Below are 24,407 nucleotides of genomic sequence, written 5' to 3' on the forward strand. Positions count from 1 at the left end.
ATTTATACTCCTGGAACCACTTCAACAAGACCTTGGACTTATGATAGAACGTAGCGATCAATTTCTTGCGTCAAAACCAGTTAAAAGTGATGCTTGTTTCAAGTGAAATATAAACCGATTGCGTAGTCTTAGCTCAAAAGCCAAACAAATTTTGTTGATTTCGTTGAGTGGCCAGCAATGAAATAGACAGGCCTACGTCACATTACTGTTTGACACAACTGCATTAAGTCCAAGCTCTTGTTATTGACATGTACATGTATAGATATTTGATTGACGCTTGAAATTTCGTAAAAATGAACGTGAGTGAAGATGAAGTCGTCGCTTATTTGTATGTGAAAAATGTTTTATAAACACACATAACTTTTCTTATAATGCCTGATGATTAAATAATACATTAAAAAAATTTCAAAGAATTTCATAGATCACGAAAAAAAAAATGAATTCGCATATATTTGTCGTTCTCTCATCTGGAAATATGCATGCCTAAACACTTTTAAAGAGTATTTTATTGTATCTGATTATATATCAATACTAAATGTTTATTAGGTTATAAACGTCAAAATTCTACACTTATATCTTATTCATTTCGATGATTTATAGGCAAATAAATTCGACCTGTATCTTTTTAAAGTAAAGACCTTGTGCGACCATACATGGGAATTCTGTATTGATCTGATATTTACAACACATTAACGTATGGCTAACTTTTTTAAAAGAAAAATGTTTAACAGATGGACAAAACTGTTCTCCTTTGAAATATTTCAATAATTAAAATCTGCATTCCAAAGATTCTTCATGAAATACGAAGAACACGCACATACATTTGTCGTGCACTTGTCAGAGGAATAAAATTATGCATGCCTAAACACTTTCACGTAATGTTTTAGATTTCATAAGGTAATAAACTTCTTCAGCTACTTTTGTGTATAAACCTCTTAGTTGATGATTTACAAATGTTCAAATTTGCCCTACATCTTGTAGAATAATTATCAAACCGTTGTGTAACAAATCTTGTTTTTGTGTTTAGAGCATTTTCTTTCTTGTGCTTCCGTATTGTCGAACTTTGACCCTTGACCCCATGGGAACACGGACGTCCGACCTCAGCCGAATGATGGATCGGTGCCCCCTGCTGTCACGTGACTAATGACAAGTTGCGATGATTATTTTTTTTTCTATACCTCTCTCTATCTTTCTGGTCTTGTCAAAAAGAAACGTCAATCGAGATATTGTAGTCATGCATGAATAAATCGGCACCGACCCTACATGCTCCCGAATCCATTTAATCCAATGGTCCATGGATTTTAAACTTCTTTGACGTGTGCGTGTAGTTGTGTTATGAAAAGGTTCAACATTTAATTGTGTTGTTTTGGGTTCTTACAATACATGTGTTTTGTTGTGTAAGGAAATTCCAGAAGTGTTAGTGATTTCTTGACGGAATATATACATTTATTCTTGTTTCTGTTTATTTGGATCCTATATTTTACTTATTAAATTGTGCTGATATTTCAAAATCCTGTAACACTTTTACGGTAAGTATTTATTTATAAACTTGTTTGTCTGGTCTTTAATTTGTCGCCATTTATTTCGGGCTTACGGTTCAGTGTATATACATGTATGTGTGTTATTGTTGGCTATCACGCCATTTACCATGCTATAGATCGTACTGAGAGAGAGAGAGAGAGAGAGAGAGAGAGAGAGAGAGAGAGAGAGAGAGAGAGAGAGAGAGAGAGAGAGATCGGTGCTGTACAATGGTTATTAAGTTCAATCATCCGTGCGAAATGTATTACTTACATAAATATGAATATGCATAAATAGTTAATAAGTTTGATTCTAAATAGAAACTGAAATGCCAGAGAGAGAGAGAGAGAGAGAGAGAGAGAGAGAGAGAGAGAACGAAGTGCAAAAAATAACGCAGAATTGTTGTCACTGTTCCGGAACTGTTTATGAACCATTAATAATACGTAAATTTCTTATTAGTCAGCTGACAGTTACCTGCGATATACACTGTTCAGGTACAAACTTGTAATTAGTTATACAACCAATTAACATGTATGTATTTATAACCCTGGGCAGTGCCAGTTTTTTCCCGCGTTACGTCTAGACATAACTGTAGTAAATAAAGGGAAGTGGACAGGGTACCAGAATAATACATTTGTAGGTGGGTATTGATCACCGTCCTCTCATAAATATTAACGAATCTTTTGTTAAGTAGGGCATTTTACGACGCTTTCAACAAATCGATGCATCAAAAAAAAAAAATCAATGGCTTCCCAAATGAATATATGCACCTGTAATGGTTTCAATGAATGTAGGAGAATGACGTAATCTTCGACCTGTCTGTTCCCCCTCTGCTTGCAATCCTACCCCCCCCCACCCTTTCTCAACCAAAACCACACAAAAAAAACCCACAGAGGTTGGACACACCAAGAAGCTCAAAGTATACGTGCATGGACTTACATGTATGCTCGACCCTTTTGTTTGTTGTTTGACATCAAACACAATCACAGATTGATGTGTGACAGTTTAAGTCTGTAATCCAACTGAATCCAAACAGATAAATTGTTAAGCTAATTGCTAAGTTAAAAAAAACTAAACAGCGTCTTCAAATTTTATTCTTAGTCTATACAGAATGGTACAAATATGACCCTCCGCAATTCAAGTTTTCAAATTTGATCACCCCCCCCCCCCCGAAAAAAAGGTCTAGCAATTCAGTTATGTAAAGATATTCATTAAAGGGCATTGTTCCCACAATTATATTCTTCCCTTAGATAAAGGTTTCACCACAACAGATGATCTGAAAAAATACAACTTGAAACTGTGACAATGCACCTGTAGACGTAAACGTCACAAAAACTAAGTGCAAATTCCCCCTTTAAACTGCATATTGATGAAATTTCATAAAAATCCATGTAGACTAAAAATAAATGCACATCACTGCGTTTCGGGATTTCTGTCACAATTCTTTATTTATTGCCCTGGATTTAAATGAATTGATCATAAAAATAGAATGAGTGTCTCAGTATAGAGCTTCCATTGTATGACTTTTCTGTGGTTTATATCGAGGAGATTTTAGGTAAGAAAGTTTTAAAATGTACATCCGTGCAAAATAATACTGCTGAATGATTGCTTTTAATCTTGTTATTTGATTTAGATATATATACACTGCGATGTGTTAATAATTGATGCTTTATTGAAAAAGTGCCAACGATGCGAGTCGTATTTCGGCATTAGGCTATCAAATCTAGCGTATTTCTTGTGCTGACAAAAGACATTTTGCACATTTCCCATCTTGTACAATTTTTTCCGCCATATTGAAATTTAGATTGTAATTTCCAACATATGCCCCGCACAGAGTGAAGATGGTGTGCATTTAAAGTGTACGCTATGTAATTCTTGTTATATTAAAGTGTTTACCGGTTGTAAGGTGTAGACAAATGAAGCTCGCCCATTGTAAGGCATCCTTGCGGTCAGCATGAACAGTGAGTGAAACCATCGACATTCACATATAGATAGGGCATCTCCTATGTAATACAGATTAATGTAGAACAATATAACACAAATCTTATTCGAGGACGGGGTGGTAAAATCATATATTATACTTTCATGTTGAATACTGAAATCTGATTGGTTTAGACGCAGTCGGTAATCCGTTCTATTACCCTTAGCGTTCGCAACACACTTAGCAACGGGTAACACAAAGAAATGTTACATGCGCGTAAATTATGCGCGTACGGTTCGCCGTAGAATTCGCGTCTTTTCTATATAAAAGCAGTGAAAATTTCTCTAAAATTAAGACATTCAGTATAATAAAAGTTGAAATTGACATCCCTCGAAAACCATTGTCAACCTCCGCTTCGCGTCGGTTGACAATGGTTTCCTCGGGGTGTCAATTCAACTGTTACCCTCCCAAACAGGCACTATTTATATAGAAGCAAACCGTATGTTGCACATAGATTTTGCACATTCGTACAACTTTTGCAATACATGTTTGGGGGTAAAGTGAACCGTTTTAACTTCAGATCAAATAGTACATGTTTACGCTCAATCTTGATTTTTTTAAATATTGCTTTGACATCTCTTGTGCAATATTTTAATATGTTTACGCCCCACCAAAAGTTATAAATGTTGCTTTGACAGCTCTTGTGCAACGATGCAATTTAATTTGGCACCTACTTTTAATATGAAAGGGGAAATCGTGCAGTTTTTTTTGTTATTGCAATGGCTCAATGACTTCTCATATAAGTTTTGACAATGGTGCTGCAAAATTTTATTTTGCATTGTTCAATGATTTCTTATATAAGTTTTGACTAAAGTACAAATTGAATATTTAAACACCAATCGGTCTTTGCATGTTTACATGAACGTATTGCTCTTTCGTAGTTAATCTAAAGAACTAATGAAGTTCCTCTTGTAGCATCCCAATAATGCTTGATTAAATTCTGATATTCTATTAAAAGACAGCTTTTAAATATTTGACTTATATGAATTTCAGTATTTAAATGCCGATCGCTATATAGCAAATTTTCTGTAGGTTTATGCCTCTAAATTATTTAAAAAAAAACTTCCAGTTCGTACATATTACATATATTTCATAAATCATAATAAATCGATTGATTCGAATATTAGAAAATGTATATTGAAGCAATCGAAAGCTACACGTTTATGTGATAAAAAAGAAAAATAACACACATTTACCATAAATAAGTTTATTCGTTGTGTAATTGAAACCGAATCTTTCCTTCCGATATTTAAATCTGCAATGAATCAACAAAGAAGTTCGTGCGTGACAATTAATTAGTTTCAAATCTGCATTGAATTAAAATCACTAGATGTAGCTGCACAGTAGGCGTTGCAGGAATAAAGTCCATAATGTCCCCATATCCTGTTGTTCACTTGAAAACAAACCAAATGAAACTTGTCTTACTTTATCTGCAGCTTGAGAAAAAGCAATAGAGAGCTATTGATGCTCATATATATATATATATATATATATATATATATATATATATATATATATATATATATATATATATATATATATATATATATATATATATATATTAATTTAAACAATATTTTATTCAATATAATGTATTGAATGGGATTAGGCAGCAGGCACATCCTATTTTTAACCCCTTCCCTAAGATTAGATTAATTTAACGAGTATATATCAGTCATACATTGTAGTCCATAGACCCTATTTGACTTCTCATATGAATCTAGAACGTCAATTTATTAATTGGATGTTAAATATTTTAACATATTCCTTTTGTATTTGACCCACTGTTTTACCGTATTTGTTTTTTTTTTTGTTTTTTTTTTTGTTTTTTTTGGGGTTTTTTTTTGTGTTTGTTTTATCAGTTCCTTCGATGGGTCTTTTTAATTACTTCCTGTTTTGTTTTAGTCATGGACTTCTGCCAAATGTTCCCTGTTGTTTTGTAATCTCGTAAAGTCACGCGCGTGACGAGACTTCCTATCCCGGGTGTAGAGCAATAACCCCCGGGGCAGTATATGAAAGTAGTAGTACATCTATCGATTACACACGCAGACGCAAAATACTTACACCGTTACACGGGTCTTTCACACGGAAATACCTCTTACCCTGGGCCCCAAGAACATTCATCCGTGATATATAGATGAGTTATTAATCTAATGGTGACGCGGACGTAGAAACCGAATTTGCGACAAAATGGACCTTTTTTACCCAACGGTCTCCAACTCTTCTTTTTTCTTTTAATACCACTTGATTACAATATACTTTGAAACCTAGAAAGACATTAGAATAAAATATCGCAATATCATTTCTAACATCTTGTTTATAAGGCCTTCAAGGTTCTAAAAAATTATATAATTAATATCGTTATTTCTAATTTTTTGGGTTATATGTGCATACAGGTGTCAGTTAATTAGTACAAAATTGTTTCTTGTATTGTCATATCATCAGGTAACGATGCGAATTTTTTTTCCTATGCAAGTTCCGTAGACAGATATCAATATACAATTTGAGGCGATAATTGCAAGTCATATGAAAGACAAAGAAACCATTGAAACAAAGAAACAAACGTTCCTGGTCGCGTCTAAAAGTTTTCGGTTATGGCTAAATGAAAATAAATAACATTACAGGTACTAACAAATATGAAACACAAGTATTCATGTTAACATTAGTGAAGACGGGAAAACAACAGAAAAAGAATACTGCAAGCATATGACATACTTAGATTCGTTTCTAATTTGTTCTAATCATTTCACTGCACTAAAAAGCAATTCTAATTTAATCAGAAGTTTTCTATATATTCTAGTGCAAAAAAAATTGCTAAATTGACAACGAATATTTCCCTTAATTAGCATTGCAGATTCGTTTAAGCATGTGATGTTTAGTAATAATGCGATAATTTGTGCCTCAGGGTGTAACGGACTGTTTGGGGGCCTCAGTACACGTGTGTGACACCTGAGTGTTAATTGTAGGTAAGGTGTGCTGTGATATATACGTTCTGTACAGGTGTGTGAGAAAGGTATGTGTAACATTATTGTATTGTTTATACAATAAGTAACTTACTTTTATCCTTTATTGGCAGAAAAACGTCTCAAAGAAAGGTCATATTTTGTTTACGGATAAAAATTCTACGATCGCAAATTTCACTACCTTGTTGAATAGTGTTTACTGTTTAATACTACTTCTGCGTTTCTATGAAATACAGCCAGACAATTTATAAATAAGTAATCTGACGTTCCTTTTATAGGTATGTATGGCTAAAATCTAGTTAAATGGAGAGAGAGAGAGAGAGAGAGAGAGAGAGAATATCAAAAATGTATGTCCCCTATATGAGAGATTTTCCCCTCAAAATTTTACTTTTTTTCATAGAGCATATTTTAGGGAATCCCCCCCCCCCCAATATTTTTATGTAAAACATAAATTAAGACATCATCGGTTCCTATCCCCCCCCCCCATCCATCCCCTAAAAAAGCGCGTCAATACAGGTACGAGAAGTGTATTATAAAGCAATTCCCCAACAACTATAATACATCTACCAATACCTTTTTGCGTTACTACTGTTTCACGAGCTGTCAATACGTTATCATACATTCACACCAGGTATAGAAGTGTAGGTGGCAATTGTGTGATATAAAACTGTCGACTGGTCCCTCAGAACGATGGGCGTGCATTGACGTGCATTGTGCGCGTCCAGTAAACTTAAGGTTTTCTTGTAAGACGATGCGTGGTTGATTATGTTTGCCATCTTCGCAAAACAACTTTTCTCGATAGGGCGTATTTTATGAGGTCACGCACCGATACACGCCCATGTCCCTCCAAAACTGTAACCAGCAATAAATGATAGGACGAATGTCTTCAGTCAGGCAGTGTGTTTTATTGATGAAAAAAAGCCAGCGCACCAAATTCTCAAACAAAAAGAAATCCCAAAATATATGTACTACATGTATACACATTCTTCATTTCTACATAAAAAGCTTTAAGACCTCTCCCTATAACATTTAATGCATTGTATACACAATAGCGATGATTTTTTTTTGTCTAATTCAAAATTTTCAAAACTGAATTGAAATTTGTACAGAATTCATTTAAGGAAACAACATTTACAATATAATGTCTTTTCTTTCTTCAAAGGGCCACACAATGACGTGTCGTCGAAGTCTCGTCCAGATCTCGTTGTTGGCGTTATCTTTGGTCAGTGTTGCACAAGGGCTGAGCGAGGGAGACCCTAATGTGTGCGATAAAACAGTGTCGTAAGTTGTTTGTTAAACACTCCATTTATTCTCACGTTAAAAATAAACTCTCTGTTTACTATAACGACGATAAATAAATTAATGCAAATTCAAAGCATCTTTTGTTCTTTCCTAGATTATTGAAGATATTAGTATGTACTTAATGGTGTCTGTTTCATACAATATTATTTGTACTCCCCAACACTTTGTTATCGTATCAATTTTTTTAAACATTAGAGGATGGAATCGTGAAATTGCTATGTTTCTACTTTACCTTAATATGTGTTGCTGTTGTTTTTAGCATATAATTGAAATTATATTTAACTGCATCACACATGTACATCTACTTGAAAGTTCAATTACTTGACTATGTCTGGAAATCATTTAAAACATATTTGGCATTCAAACCATGCAGAAAAAAAAGATGCGTCGAAATATTTTACTCATTAAAATAAAAGATTGCATGGTATTTGTACATGTATAAAGGAAATTACAGGTAAAAATCTTCTTAAATAGTGCTAATGTTCATTTTCAAAATAAAGAAAAAGACTTAAGTAACTAACGTATTTGCTATCTTAAAAGTGAAAAAAAAAATATAAATTATAGTATTGTTAAACCAGTGACCACCTGCCAGATACCGGAATTCTACTGTTTACAGTTAACGGTTTCTGCATGTACAATTAATATTAGCGGCCTTGCTTTACAGATATACGTCAACGTACACCAAAGTTATACGTGTACCATACCAAAAGTGCACTCAGACCTGGTGCTCTAACATATGGGATTTTTTTCGATGTACTAGATGCTAGTAAGTGACATCACGGCATGACGACATTGTGTGACATCATTCTAGCTTTCAAATTCGCTATGATATCAAGACAATTACCATAATTTATTTACATTTCACATCGCAATAGTTAAGGAAAAATGTCAATATTGTGTTAAAAAGACATACATGTATCAACTATGAATGTCTTGGCTATCCTGATATCAAGTGTCTCTATTCGATGTTTGTGAGTCTTTTCTTTTCGAAGTTCAAGTTTTCTGTACACGATTTTGAAAGCTGGAGATTTTTCACAATATTAAGTCATACCGAAACTTATTTCCATTCTTGTTTCTTAATCTTTCTTTCTACTTTCCAACACACAGACGAAGTGACGTCATCACGAAGCCATATAATAAGCCCTTTGAGCGCTGTACTAGGACCTGGTGTCCCAATGTACTCGAGTTATTTCGTTGTACTAAGTGCTAGTGAGTAAACACGTCATATGACCGGAAGTGGTGCACAGAATGGGGAAGTCTGGGAGGAAGTGACATTTAACACAAACTATCTTTTCCTCTAGGTCTTGTGAACAACTGCGAAAATTGCATGAGTAGATATATGGGTGACTGGGTCTAGAACTATGAAAATTTATTCAGAATTCAGGACTGATTACTCACTTTCTAGTCTTTATTGGGCGTCTTTCCAGATTCAAAAAGATCAGTCGAGAATCGTACCAGAAACCGTACGAAAAATGTACTAAAACCTGGTGTCGTGATATTCGCAAGTTGTTCCGCTGCACCAAGTGCTAGTGAGTACTTAATAGTATCCACTGCGCATGAGCGGAAGTTGGTGAAGATGATAATGCATGTGCATCTTTTAGGTTATCGATGTTGCTTCATAAGAATGACCGCATGGCTGGCGTTGGTGACAGAATAAAGGCATGCGCATATCGGTGTTTGTACACGTTGTCTATCATGTGACTGCATGTCTGAATACCTGACTGATAATGTTTCGTATTTTTTGCGTTGATCAGTTTGTCCCATTTTCACATCTGTCTCGTTGCATGACATTTTACGTTTCGCTTTAAACAAGATCCTGTTAAAGCTACTATGGATACTCTGCACGTATAGAGGCTGTGTTGGAAATTTCTTTCTTTCTCTCTTATTTCTCTTTGTAAACATTTCTATATTTTATCGTATAAACATAAATGTATAAGAAAATGATGTAATAGTGGTAAAATGATATTAATTATTCATATCTTTAATCACAACAAGCTATCAGTTATTATCAGTTGAAGGTAAAAGGTTAAAGGTGATGGATATTTTTATCAACTGGTCTACATTGAGGTGATATATGGGTTTATAGGCATTGGAAAACATTTTTTGAAATTAAACATAAATCATATTTTGTTTTTTACTCTTTGTGATATTGAGCAGTTTAATATTTGTCTTTAAAATATTTTTTTTCTACATAAAAATGATATGGTCGTATTATCTTTCATTTTGAAACATATCTTCTATATCTAAAATGACAAGCATTTTTTTTCTAATTCATCAATACGTATAAAGTTATCTCTTTGAGTTCTTTTTTTCCCTAAGAAAATCTTTTGTCCCTTTTTAAATAAAACACCGATGTATGACCTCATCAATGATCCTCTTTGAGTTTATCTGTATTAATACAGTATTATTTATCAAAAATATATCTTATAAAGTTGTTTCAATTCTAAATATGATAAAAGTAAATTACACCCAGATATAAAAACTAACAACGGTCGATAATTTTTGTAGCACCCTGTATAAGACCGGATATAAACAGGAGACACAAACTCTGTACCGGAAGGAGTTTCATTGTTGCCCTGGTTACAACCTCGTGAACGATCAATGCATTTGTAAGTTTTCTTATATTTATAACGTATCTTTATCTTTCTAGGTTAAAATCGCAGGCATATTGGAGTTCTATACAGTTCGATGTATTCATTTTTTTGATATTCATCCTAATTAAAATCTTATACAGTAGTTTGATGAAGATGAAACAATGGTAAAAATCAATGGTCAACCTAAATTATTAAAAAAAATAACAAACACATGATTTCTTAAGGTGGTGTGTGGGGGAGCTGTTGATATTTTTTACGATACTTGACAAAAAATATGTTTTCAAATTTTTGGAAAAGGTTAACTTTTATAATAGCCCAAGCGGGATTTGAACTCATGCCTTTCATATTCGTAGCTTACGCTGTTTTTTAAATCTCTTTTGATACGCTATAAGGGCAAGAAAACAGTTATTATTGATTTAATTGTTTATTTCCCAATAGGAGCACGTCACAAATAATGGTGTCCCATATCACCTAAAGCTTCATTATCCGATGACTATTTCTAGTCTCAGTTTCTTTTGATACGTATTAATCTAACTGTTTTGAAAAGTTCTTCAAGCTCTAACATAGCATATGATCTGTCTCTCTTTAGCTCATTGTACTTCCGGCTGCGTCAATGGAGTGTGCACAGGACCGGATACGTGTGTCTGTGACGAGGGATGGCGGGGAAAAGACTGTAGTTCTAGTATGTCACGTGATTTTTCTCTCTTTGAGATTTTAAATAATTGAGACCTTTTAAAAATGGGTTCGACTTTTTTTTTACGCAGCACTGGCTATGAAACTCTTGACAATGTTCGAAATAAAACATCTATTTTTTTTTATTATTGATTGGGCTGGATAATTTCTGATTTTTTTTTTTCATTAATGTTTTACCTCTAAGAACTCAATTGTCTGTCAAATTTTATATTTGCAAAATGTTGAAGCGAACAAAACATATAACAAGACTGTGGAATCATTAGAATTCGTGGTGGCTCAATTTTCGTGGTATTCGTGGGTAGCCCTCCCCCAAGAGTTTACATCCTCTACGATAACAATTTTGAAAGAGTAAGTTTTCTTACTGAAACTAAAAATCTACGCATCCACAAATAACATCCCCACGAATAAGCAAAAAACCCACAATCCACGAAAATTGTCCCCCCACGAATTTAAATGATTCCACAGTAAGTGATAATGTGTTTGACAGTTTGATCAACTGTGATTAGTTTAGAAAAATACAATATGACCCCCGAGCTTTCCACCGACTCTGATTAAAACTGTCATGGTTTTTTCAGTACTGACTGAATTATCTAATTTTGTTTCTATGTCCTTGAGAATCGTCAATCCTATATGATATGATGAAAACATCAAATTCTTTGTCAGCAATTCTAATTTTTAAAAGATGATTCATTTTCCGAAAACAAAAAAATAAAAAACGAAAATCAATGTAAAACAAACATACGTCATCTGGTGTCAGTTGACGGAGAAAAAACAGCTCTATAATTAAATAAAACAACAGATTTTTAGAAACATCAGCTGTTTGAATAAAAACCAATCGTTCTTGATGCAAGATGTTTTCAATGTCATTTGCCTCATAAATTTAGTAAACCTCTCACCATGAAAGCAAGACGATGCTGTTTTTGCAATGATATCTAAAACAGGAATTGAAACAATGTGTGTATTTTTAGACTGCCCGCCGGACACCTGGGGTCCGAATTGCCAGAAACAATGTGACTGTAGCGGTCATGGACAGTGTGATCCCAACTCAGGGCACTGTATTTGCGCAGCAGGTAAAACATTATTTTTTTAACAAATATCTTGGTAATCAAATAAGGATAAATTAAATAAAAATTAAAAATCAGATATTAGATACACATAACTTGATTACTTTTGCGTTATATTTCCTATTGGAATATGTTAAATATTCTCTCTCTCTCTCTCTCTCTCTCTCTCTCTCTCTCTCTCTCTCTCTCTCTCTCTCTCTTTCGATCGATCGATCGATCGATCGATTAGGCTGTCTCCCTTTTTTCCATATGTATGTCTATCTGTTTATCGATGTGTCCGTTTTTCGTTTATTTTTCCCTCTTCTTCCTCTTTCATTCTCTTTCCTTCTCTCACCATCACAATCATGATAACCTTTTCTATAATAAACATATTAAAAAACCCAGATGCATTCATTTAGTAATACAAAAAAATTGTAATGAATTCAAGGACACTATATATCATACATCTTTTACTTTAGGTTATTGACTTTGATGATGAATCTTTTTAGTTTATTCATCATACATTTTCACAAACGCAATAGTGTTTCTTTGGTTTTTGTCACATCTGACCCACAGGTGCTTGAGGACTGGGTCGTGCACTACAGTGTGATCTGACCTATTTGTTTACCTGTACAAATAACATTTAAGCGAAATTGAGATTGCTATTTATTATAATGGTCGACTTTTTACTGAATATGTTTTTGCAATTTGTTAAAGTACAAATCATACCTATTTATAATGTAAATCTCTTCATTACATCTTCACATATGTACTGGTGATGTAAAGGGCAGATAACTCCATTACATTCTTGAGTTGTCTTTCTTTTGGTAGGTTACACAGGAGAGCGTTGTCAGACTAAATGCCCGGAAGGATCCTATGGACCTAACTGTCAGCTGTTGTGTCAGTGCAAGAACGGCGCCACGTGTAGTGTGACTAACGGAGCATGCTACTGTCCGCCCGGATATCATGGGGCACTGTAAGATACAGGGAATGATAAATAAAATAAAACCTCACCCCTCCCCTCAAAAAAGAGATACTATAGTATATATAAAAAATTTAAAAATAAATATTTCCTAAAAGAATCTCTTATTTTTTAAAACATAAGATTTTGTAAGGATTGTTCGTCTTTTTAAAATTTCTTTAATATATCTAAATTTTGTAATTGATTGTCAAGTGCAAAGTACGGACATTTTGAGAAAGACAATATTACTGATCTGAAACTCAGCGATATCAAATATACAACGCAACAATTTCTGCTAGAGATTTTTGTTTAATTTGCCTTTAAACTTATGCAACTTGTAAACAACTGAAAGAAAACATTTGATAATCATACTTCTTTTTTTTGGTGTCAAGAACAATATTTTCATTTTTTTTAGTTGCGAAAATCGTTGTCAGACCGGGTCAACGGAAGTCCACTGTAATTCTAAATGTAAATGTCAGAATGGGGCCGGATGTAACACGGAGACCGGAAAGTGTTCCTGCAAGCCCGGATGGAAGGTGAATGATTGATATTTTACATGAAATTATTTCAAGTTTTTTAACTTGATTCTTTTGTATTTACTAAAACAGTTGTTTATAAACTGTTCTGAAATCAATGGAATTCAAGCGTCTGTCCGAATGTTTTAGGAATTTATTCTTCGAATTGACTTCACAAAATAAACAAAAATAAGATATTAAGAACGGCCAAAATTTTTTTCCCGAACAAAATTAAATTATTTTACGTTATACCGTTGTTTTATCTGATATGCTAAGTAACAGTGTAAACCATTGTATCACTTTTCTTGTACAGGGTGAGATTTGTACCCAGCCATGTGACGAGGGAACCTTTGGCGCAAATTGTGATTCAATCTGTAGTTGCTACAACAACGCGACCTGTGACCCCAAGGTTGGCACGTGTAACTGTGCAGCTGGGTACATCGGCGAAAAGTAGGTCATTATGGACAGCATTTTTTATACATATACATGTATACAGTACATGGAAAGTTATTATACAACAATTTATTAAGAATCTTAGTTGAAAGAAAATGATCTTGTACCTTTTTCAAAAACTATTTGCTTTCGTTATATAGATGTACGGAAGAGTGCCCCGTCGGATTTTACGGAGAGTTCTGCTCTAAAGAATGCAACTGTGAAAACGGTGGTACTTGTGATCACGTGACGGGCACCTGCCGCTGTGTACCAGGGTTTGTTGGACCCACTTGCGCCATACGAGGTCAGTTTGAACTCAGTTGAAGAAAATCATTACCCAAAATAATAATACACCTTCCCATAAAAAAGAATGTGTTTACCTTACATGACTATCAAAACTATAACAGCGACGTTTTGTCTTTATCTGACGGCCATTTTGTTTCTTTGTCTTACACAGCCTGTGATGACTGGAAGTACGGAGATAACTGTAACATCCCGTGTCAGTGTAACACCACATATGCAGACAGGTGAGCTTATAAAATCTCAGAAAAAAATAAACGAATTCTTTTTATATTGCAATAGTTGGAGGTAAAAAAGTCCTTGCTTATTTACATGTATAACTCTTAATGGTACCCACGCCTTAAATTAAATTATTGTGAACCGCTAAAACACCATCCAAATATAATGCTACTGTGTAAAATGGAGACTTTTCATGTAGACTTTCCAAAGACTCTGCCAAAATTGTAAACAAATCCAAAATACATTCATTAAAGTATTTGACTTTTCGCATCATTATTTTTTTTAATGTTGTTAGCTGTCATCCGGGTACAGGAGAGTGTGTCTGTAGCCCTGGTTACAGCGGGGTCACATGCAGTGAACCATGTCCGGCACCAAATTACGGAGACAAATGCGAGAAACAATGCGACTGCTTGAACGGCGCTCTTTGTCATCACGTGACCGGGGAATGTCAATGTGAGGAAGGATACACAGGTCAAAGGTCAGTTCGCACTACCGTTCAATCATCTACCGATGATTCCCAAGATTCACGATAACGCAATTTACTATGGCATTACTAATTAAATATTTTGTAGTGAGTTCAAATCTTAGCTGATTTATGTACGGACTTTATTGGACATTTGTTAATAATGAACATTTTAAGTTATGATGTCATTATTTTTGTTTTAGATGTAATCAGACGTGCCCTCACGGTTGGTTTGGCAGAGACTGCTCTCAGATGTGTACCTGCCAAAATGGCGGCGTCTGCCATTTTCAAAATGGCTACTGTGACTGCGCACCAGGTAATTATCTACACCGAACCCTAAACCCTGAGCACGATTTTTTTCAGTTGGATTAGAAATTGCAGTACAGAAAATCGGTTTATTATTGCGAATTAATTCATTTGCACATTTCTTATTATCATATGTTGAAATTAGTTTATATTGTTGACCCAAAGATTAGAGAAGTGTTATTAAGATCCCCATAATTCCAAAACGCCTATAACATGCTATAATATGTATTTTTCTTGATTGTAGGATTTATCGGTCTGCATTGTGAAAAACCATGTAGCGTTGGTTACTATGGTTACAACTGCACCCAGAAATGTGATTGTCTGAATGATGGGTATTGTAATCCTAGAAACGGCGAGTGTCTGTGTCGTCCGGGGTATGAAGGCCCGAAGTGCGAAAACCAGTGCAAGGTAAAAATTGCTCTAGACTCGGTGTGTATAAGTCGGTCTGGTTAAAGTTTTTTGTTAGGTTTTATTTTAGGCGTCACTTCCGGTTCATATTTTCTAGTCTGAATTTCTTAATGTCTACATTCATCTGGTATAATACTTCTTCATTCTTTTGTTTAGTTATGTATTTGTTTTTTATGTTGGTATTACAATTTTTTTGTTCAAATTCTTTTAAAAATATACAAAAATTTGTACATGCAAAACCGAAAGATATAATACATGTAGACATCAAGTGCTGTAAACTTAATGATGTAAAGGCTGATTTTTTGTCGTTTTTTTTTCAGAGATGGACCTTTGGTAAAAAGTGTGGCCAGAGATGTGAATGTGACCCGGAGCACAGCTACGCTTGTGGGGGAGAGAACGGGGAGTGTTTCTGTGACCCCACGTGGTTTGGTGAGTGACCTTTTTTATGATATGTGTACAAGTAATACAAAGGAAGGTTTAAAACATAGATACTCTTAATAAAACAAGGCATTTGTTTTCTTTAAAAAAACCCAGATACGTTTTCTTTAAATGATATTGTGATACACATTTTATAATGCTTAATGTTTTAAAATAGTTTATATTATGACTGATATGATTTTATTCGATCTGCATTAATGTATGAACCGGAATGTCAGTTAAACTTTTAATAACTTTATTAAAATTGTATCATTTAATTTCGTTATTAAGGTGTGAATTGTAAGAGCAAATGCAAGGACGGTAGCTGGGGAGACAATTGTGATAAGAAATGCACGTGTTACAACAGAGGGTCATGTGACCAGGACACCGGAACTTGTATTTGTAGGCCCGGATATCAAGGCAGCGATTGTTCAAAAGGTATTGTCACTAAGCTCAGCATGTTCCAGAATATTAAGTGAAAGTGTATTAAATGTATTCAAAGATGAAAAAAGAAATTTGTTTAAAGACATATGAGAACAATTCTAATGAAATGTGATTTGTGATTTAAGCGATGAAAGGGAAAAAGAATTAACGGGAGATACAGTGTAACAAGGCTAGCAGCTTTGAGTGAAAACATCCTGTGTTGCGTCAATTTAGATTGTGAACAATTAATGAGCTAGCTGTGTGAAAGATTAATGAACTATTGCATAATAAATTACAATACCCGTTTTAAATGCTCATTTATATTCATCTTTTTTTTCTCAGCATGTAACGAGGGTTACTTTGGAAACAGCTGTCGATTCCAGTGTACATGTGCGACAAATCAGACCTGTGACCACGTGACTGGCCAGTGTATTTCACCCACGTGTCCGGCTGGGTTCACGGGACCCACGTGTCAACATCGTAAGAACTCTGTTTAGATAATCATAGCGAAATGCAAGACTGAATTCACATTGATCGTTAATTTCTTCACATTTAGTTAAAAATAGTTTGCACATCGCTTTTATAGAGTGTTCTCATTTTCATTTAAATTGAATGCAATGATGCCAAAAAAATAATGATTAATTTTTTTTTTTATTAATTTTTTTTAATTTTATTCTTATTACAACCTGATTATTCCCGTGTCTTTGTTTTTCTTCTTATTTTTTATCAAAGGTGGGGGAAATCTGAATCGCATTGTTTGTAAAAAAAAAAAAAAGCAAGCAAAGATCACGTATTTGGTTAAATCGTCTCTTTTATGAACTACTGAAGCTATCTACTGGATCATACGTTTAAATATTTAAGTATGGAAGCACGTTTTTATTTGGTTATTTCTTTGTTTTCAGCCTGTCCCATGGATCGCTATGGAGTGCGTTGTAACGAGACATGCCCATTGTGTAAAAACCTCGGTGTCTGTCATCCCAAAAATGGCTCCTGTATTTGTTCCCCGGGATTCTTTGGTCCTCTGTGTGACAAAAGTGAGTCCTTCGATATTGATTTATATGATTGTTACTCTATTATTCATGTACAGTTTATCTACACTTTTGTTATCATAAACATGTCGGTAACATGTATGAATTTTTTTTATAAATTTTTTTTTTCTACTTTCACTTTCAGTTTGTCCTGACGGTTACTATGGATACAAATGTAGCGCCAAGTGTTCCTGTGAAAATGGCGCCAACTGTAGTAAATCTGACGGAAGATGTGATTGTCCCCCAGGTTATATTGGAGCAAGCTGTTCTCAGAGTAAGTTGCAGACACCGCTGCTTATATTTTTGATGTAAATATCTACATCTGTACTTCCTCTGTACCATGCAATATGAAAATAGCTAGAGTTAGAGTTTCCTACCTTTGCTATCTATATAATATTCTATCTTCTTGTATCTTTTTTACACAAACACACAATTTAATGTGTGCAATCTATTAAAAATAATGATAAAAAAAAAGAGCCAACTGTTCATCGTTGTGTTTGTGACGTCAGGTTGTCCCGAGGGTTATTACGGAAAGCACTGCAATATGACCTGTTCCTGTGACCTCACACAATTCTGTCATCCATCCTTCGGCTGTATCAGTGAGTTTATATTTACTGCTACTTTAAAATTTATCTTTGTAACCGTAAATGGGACCACTAAAGTCGTGAGGCTACAGCACGGACATCTTTGCTTACCAGGTAGCGAAGATGTAGCACCAATTTTGTGATCTAATCATATCACTACTAAAAAGTTTAATTGTCAAGTTTTTGCATTTCTCACCTTATGTTTAAAGAAACGTATAATTTTTCAAATTAAAGATATAAAGAAGAAATGAGCCAGAATACCATTTCGGATAAATAAGTAACGTTCAGTTACATTAATAGGTTGATATATTTTCTTTTGTATTTTTCAATATATAAAATGAAAGTGTAAAGAAAACACTTTTATCTGAAACTAATTAGTTTATTTACCTCAAGTTTATGATATATGAATGTATGAACACGAAAATTTCAAACCCTAGACAATATTTCTGCATAATTTCTTTTTTCCATAATCTTTTCACCAGATCAACCAAACATCGCCAAGGTAGTGAATAACGTAGAGGAGGCGTCTGCCAGCGGTCTAATTACCGGAATCATTCTAGCCGTCATTGCTTTGACACTTATAATCGTCATCATGGTCATCTATTACAAGCGTCGAGTCGGGCGTCTAAAGTCTGAGAACCGCGCAGTGATGCATTACATACAATCCACTGAAGGAACCGACGCAGGTGATTATACCAAGATTTTGATTACGTTTATGGATTATATTTGTATTGTTTTGCATTTGTGCATACATTGAAAAAGGGGAAAACAGAATGAAATGAACGAAAATTGCATCCCCTAACCATATCTCTTTGGATTTATTTTGGCCTTGAATTTATTTAGAAGCGTTGCAGAAATACAAATAAAATGCACTGTTTAATTAAAAGCATGGGATAATATATACATTGAATAAAATTTATATAAATGAATAGAAATAAACAAATCAACAAAAATTGGATGTCAAAATCCCTCACCATTTATTTGATGAATTTGAATATGCTTAGAACTTGAAGCTTTTTTATATACATGTATTCCAATTTTATTTAGTACCAAACTAGAGATATCTGTCTGACTAATGTCTTTTTTGTTTATCGTTTGAACAGACGGCAATTTACCAGTTGTTGGAATAACAAACCCCGTGTATACATCGGACAATCAGAATGTTTCTAATATTGAGCGGGAAATACATCGCCAGCAGCAACAGAGCAACTACCAACGCGCAACTTCCTGTAACCAGAACGAGGTTGCATGTAGTAGCCCTATCAATGACCTAACGGTTGCCAAAAACGTGAGTCTTCCGGTAAATGGAGCATGCGCATCAGGATCTTTGTATGATGACGACAACGACTCAGACAGATATACAACGCTGAAAGATATCCAAGCTAAACTTGACGAAATCAATATAACAGGTAGATGATCTTCAGTAGAATTTTTGAGTGTTTTACTAAATTTACACTTGCAGCAAGTTTGCAGTTGTATTCTGAATAGAGAAGCCATAACTCAATACATATAAAACGTGCAATCAATATTTGATGACTTATTAGCATTGCATTAAACTGTGTAGTGTTAATTTAACTCAAAATAACTGAAATATATAATTCAGGTTTTTCAGAAACTAATTTCATTAATAACATAGGTACTAAAAACACTACAGTTTTATTGAAAAAAAAAATAGATATACCCGGCACTCAAGTACTTTGATTGTTTTTGACATCACTTTATACATACAAACTTAAAGAAGTGAAAGTAAAAATTAATAAAAAAAAACCGTTTATTTTTTTTTCTTAGAATCGATTTGTTCGTTACTAATAACAACAGTAGATGATATTGAATACGACAATATTCAACCTCACGTTCAAATATGTTCTAAACTCCTATAGCTGTTAATGAAGAGTTAGATAAGTAAAATAACATGAATTTATTCCTCTTTCTTTCTAAAAAAAACGAATATCATCAATAATTGGCAGTATATGTTTTGAATACTAGTAATGTTCACTAATTAACACTGAGCAATCCTCATACTTACTGACAGTTTTTGAATTGTTTTGACGTTACTGTGAAACTAACAAAGAAACACTTAACCTTTCTATTCCAGAAAACGCGGCCTGTGCCAAATTGGATGCCAAACATGGAAATATGTACAACAATCTTAAGGTCAACTTAGATGACCTTGAAGCCCCCAAAAGACAAAATATACCTGACTATGACAACGTATCAATAGGTTTGTGTTTTCACCAGCTGTTTAGATTAGATCTATCAATACATCTGTTTAGATAATATCTAATAGTATATCTGATTCCATGCTTCATTACATCTTTCAACAGCACTCACTATATTAGTTTGGTTTATGTGTTTGCCCTGGATATTAAACAATGTTAATTACATTATCCAACCATTTTTGGCCACATTTGTTTTGTGAATATTTTTTTTTCATTTGTATATATATATATATATATATATTATAGGCCTTATGGATCAAAAAATGTAATACAAACAGGTCAAAATCAATTTCAATGAAAACAAATAAACAGTCAATATGGTTCATTTGCAGATTCTACAAGTTCAATTGATTCAATTGAATTCGAAAAGAGACATAATAGAGAGTTGTTTCAACAAGATTGATTTAATTCAAGGTAGTTAGGTATATATTTTTTTCTTAAATCTTGGAAAGCATGCGGTTAAATTGGTTACAGGAGAAGTTGGACGAATTGAAAGTAGATCCTATTTTTTTCAGCTTTTTCACCGTAGCTGTTTTATAAAGATACTCTATGACTAAAATTCTGCTGTTCAAATTTATTATGATAATCCTTGAAATGACAATTGTTCAGCATAAACAATTGTATTTAGATTTTTAAGAAAACATAAAAGGCACAGAACATCAAAAACATTGTCCTTCTTTTATGTTTATTTGCGTTTTTAATGAAGATTTCCTTTTTTTTAATTGCTACTTGTCAAGTTCAGCAAAGTTGAACTTTTTGGAAATCATAAACTGATATATTTAAATTATCACCGAAAAAACTTTCTTGATCACTCTTCCAGGAATGGTAACTGCTAGGTTTGGTATATACCTTTGTAATGGCATTACAAGATACGTCATTGAATGATAAATCTCGATTTTCTAAAAGTAAACTACTGCTCAGAGACCTTCACCTTTTTCCTTTAGAAAGAGACCTTACCTTTCCTTTTAGAAAGAGACATTTACCTTTAGAAAGATACTTTACCTTTAGAAAGATACTTTACCTTTAGAAAGAGACTTTTACCTTTAGAAAGAGACCTTCACCTTCACCTTTAGAAAATTACCTTGACATTTAAAGAGACCTTTACCTTTACCTTTAGAAAGAGAACTTTACCTTTAGAAGGATACTTTTACCTTTACCTTTAGAAGGAAACTTTTACCTTTCGAACGAGACCTTTGCCTTTACCATTAGAAAGAGACCGCAGATATGCCTAGGGTTTACTTTTAATGAATACAGTTAAGATTATTTCAAGTAATTACTTTCTGCCAATGTATGTTTTCATGCTGTACGGGACATTACCTTTTAAGTCATTTTTAAGCCGAATGATAGGTGAACAATTTGATTACTTCTTGATAAACTTAAAAACGATACAGAAACGCTACTTCATGATAAGCTTTACTTACATTGTGATTGCACCAAATACAATTAAATAAATATAATTTTCATGTTTATTTCATGTATCAATCTTTAAGTCCATTTAAGGACTTTTGCATGAAATTGGTACTGGTGATAAAACTTGCATGAAATTATAAGGAATGAATTGATTATATTTTCATAGATATAAGCTTTCTTTACAGCATAACATGATTCAGGACAAAGGTTGATAGATTGTTTTATTTTGCTTTGTTTTTGGTGTATTTTTTTTTCAAAGGAAAACAAACACAATGCATTTTTTTTTAACGTATTTTATGATATTTTAGTTTTCTGAATTAATAAGTAAGCTTTGTTTAATTAGAGCATAGTATTACTTTATAAAGTTATATTACAGGTTTTTTTTCCAGAATGATAATAACCCTATAGTTTCTGAAGATAATCATATCAGAAATGTGTTGAATGCCCCAATACATAATCACACAATTATAGTCATGCATCAGTAATATACGCACGGTGCTTTATTTATTCATCACATAAACCACCATATCAGTATACATAGGCAAGCAAAACATAGTCTCAGTTAAAGATTTGATTTAAAATTTGATTTGTATTCAGTTTTTGTAAGATCAAAAGTGTAATTAATGTCAAAAGCAAACGGCTAATGGTTCTGAAAAATCCCTATTATGTTTATTCATTTATCCATTCTTTTTTTTCTCCAGAATCTGGACAATTGATTTCATCTTCCGACAATGAACATATACTACCACCAAGAGATACAAACTATGACAGTGTTAAACCCCATTCTTTTGTTAACATCAGTGATCCATTCCCAACAGGAGACAATATTCCACCTCAAACGGAAACAATGCAAAGTGTCATTCAATCAGAACTCGACGACATTGCTGAAACAAACAATGACGTAGCTGACATTACGTCATCATCATGCGCAGTCGGAAAGAAACTCTCAGAGAATGACGTCACAAATTTGTTAGATGAAATTGCGGATTTGTCATGATTATGACTTCATTTTGGTTTTGTTTAATTTTCTGGGTTTTTTTTTTTTGTTTGTTTTTTTTTTTTGCTGCTCTTGATAATAATATAGCTACTGACACGAAAGAATGTGTGGTTATAATAAAGAGCGCAAAAATTGTTATTTTTAATGTGTAACAGTGCTTTTTATTCGTGTTTAATGTATAGTGTTTGCTATGTAATGTATTACCGTTTTTAAATTATGCAGGTTCCATGATTTTATCATTTTCTATGGCTGTAAATCTTTCAGTACTATTGAAACATTTTATACAATTATAGCACTGTATACAGTCAAGTATCTGTGTAAGGCTTATGTTTGTTGATTTTCATGAAGCAGGTTATATTTATTATATTACGATTATGTCTGTTTTTACAGACATTATTATTTTTAGTTTGAAAATTTGCAGTGGAGAAAACAGTTTAAATTAAACCCCTTTTCCTCTGTTGCATGTATGTTTAATTTGGTATTGTTAATAGTTTTCCATTCGTCTAATTATTCATCGTTTAATAGATGACCATGTTTTTTGTGAACCTTTCAGTCATATTTTGTTGATACCGAACCACGTACCTTTGATGTTTAATTTATTTGTAATTTTGATTAACCAATATATGAATTATATTTCATAATTCAGCAAATATAGCTGTATATATTTTCACTAAAATCACAAGTTTACTTTAATACTTACATGCCTAAATAAGTTATCATGTCTCAATTATGGAGAGCATAATATCACCTATCACTTGTGCTAGAAGAAAACAAAATACCAATTTTAACCCCATTGTGTTCTTGAATCCATAGTGTACAAATTAAACTTTGATATTTAGAACTTCAGGTTCTCCAACATTAAGGATATAGAGAGGAACGCCCGAAGCTTCAGCCTATTTTGATATTGACATTTTTAACCTATTTTCGAGTACGAAAAAATCAGAAATGTGTGTATATGTATTTCTTTTGGCATATCATTATCACTAATCGTTATCATTCATTTGTTAATTTTGCAATAAATTCATTACTCTGTATGTTTGGTTTTTCATATATATATATATATATATATATATATATATATATATATATATTTATATATATATATATATATATATAAATATATATATATACATGTATATATATATATATACATGTATATATATATATATATATATATATATATATATATATATATATATATATGAAAAAAATCACAACACCGAAATAAATTTTTTAGTAGTTTATTTCGGTGTTGTGATTTTTTTCATATAATACTACGTGGGTGGATTTATACTATTTATTTTTGATATAAACATGTATATATAAAAACTTATACAATATCATGCGTACCTTTATAAAACATTCTATTAAAATATACCTGCTTGCACAAACATACAATAACGGCTAGAAAAAAAAGGAACTCATATAGAGGTTTTTTATTATGACACTTTAATTATTACACATTCCAGTTCTAAGACTTTCAATAACAAGTTTAAAGAGTTTATGATTATATGATGGCGCCCTGTTTCGTGCGATCTGCTTACGTCATTTTTTCTGGCTTTCTTAAATACGTGCTTTTGCATTTATATAATAAATAATACAATACTATACAATTCAATATGACGTACACA

At 33.1% G+C, this 24,407-nt stretch overlaps 1 protein-coding gene across 11 annotated transcripts; it reads left to right on the forward strand.

Moving 5' to 3' along the window:
* Positions 1 to 1,172: 1,172 nt before the first annotated feature.
* On the forward strand, positions 1,173 to 23,808 carry LOC105323097 (multiple epidermal growth factor-like domains protein 10). 11 transcript variants are annotated; one of them, XM_066065342.1, is made up of 25 exons: positions 1,175 to 1,529; positions 7,625 to 7,743; positions 8,872 to 8,973; positions 10,273 to 10,373; positions 10,948 to 11,040; positions 12,020 to 12,121; positions 12,926 to 13,070; positions 13,471 to 13,591; positions 13,884 to 14,020; positions 14,164 to 14,306; positions 14,460 to 14,529; positions 14,817 to 14,999; positions 15,188 to 15,300; positions 15,535 to 15,698; positions 16,019 to 16,127; positions 16,407 to 16,553; positions 16,881 to 17,018; positions 17,441 to 17,572; positions 17,712 to 17,840; positions 18,076 to 18,165; positions 18,633 to 18,836; positions 19,254 to 19,559; positions 20,246 to 20,371; positions 20,702 to 20,791; positions 22,481 to 22,619. In XM_066065342.1, exons 2-24 carry the CDS (start codon positions 7,634 to 7,636, stop codon positions 20,770 to 20,772), a joined length of 3,036 nt encoding a protein of 1,011 aa, XP_065921414.1. In that variant the 5' UTR covers positions 1,175 to 1,529; positions 7,625 to 7,633; the 3' UTR covers positions 20,773 to 20,791; positions 22,481 to 22,619. The 11 variants fall into 11 exon arrangements, with proteins under 11 accessions (XP_065921403.1, XP_065921385.1, XP_065921380.1 ...); XM_066065334.1 differs by having other exon boundaries at positions 20,702 to 20,783; positions 22,481 to 22,618; XM_066065313.1 differs by lacking the exons at positions 8,872 to 8,973; positions 20,702 to 20,791 and adding an exon at positions 8,429 to 8,530 and having other exon boundaries at positions 1,174 to 1,529; positions 22,481 to 23,808.
* Positions 23,809 to 24,407: the final 599 nt, after the last annotated feature.

This window comes from Magallana gigas, chromosome 1 (assembly GCF_963853765.1).
Source record: "Magallana gigas chromosome 1, xbMagGiga1.1, whole genome shotgun sequence".
NCBI classification, from domain to species: domain Eukaryota; kingdom Metazoa; phylum Mollusca; class Bivalvia; order Ostreida; family Ostreidae; genus Magallana; species Magallana gigas.

Coding starts and splice junctions, on each gene's coding strand:
- LOC105323097 (XM_066065313.1), top strand. CDS start 7,634: ATGACGTGTCGTCGAAGTCTCGTCCAGATCTCGTTGTTGGCGTTATCT. Junction 15,301..15,534: donor CTACTGTGACTGCGCACCAG/GTAATTATCTAC, acceptor TCTTGATTGTAG/GATTTATCGGTCTGCATTGT. Junction 17,019..17,440: donor GGGACCCACGTGTCAACATC/GTAAGAACTCTG, acceptor CTTTGTTTTCAG/CCTGTCCCATGGATCGCTAT.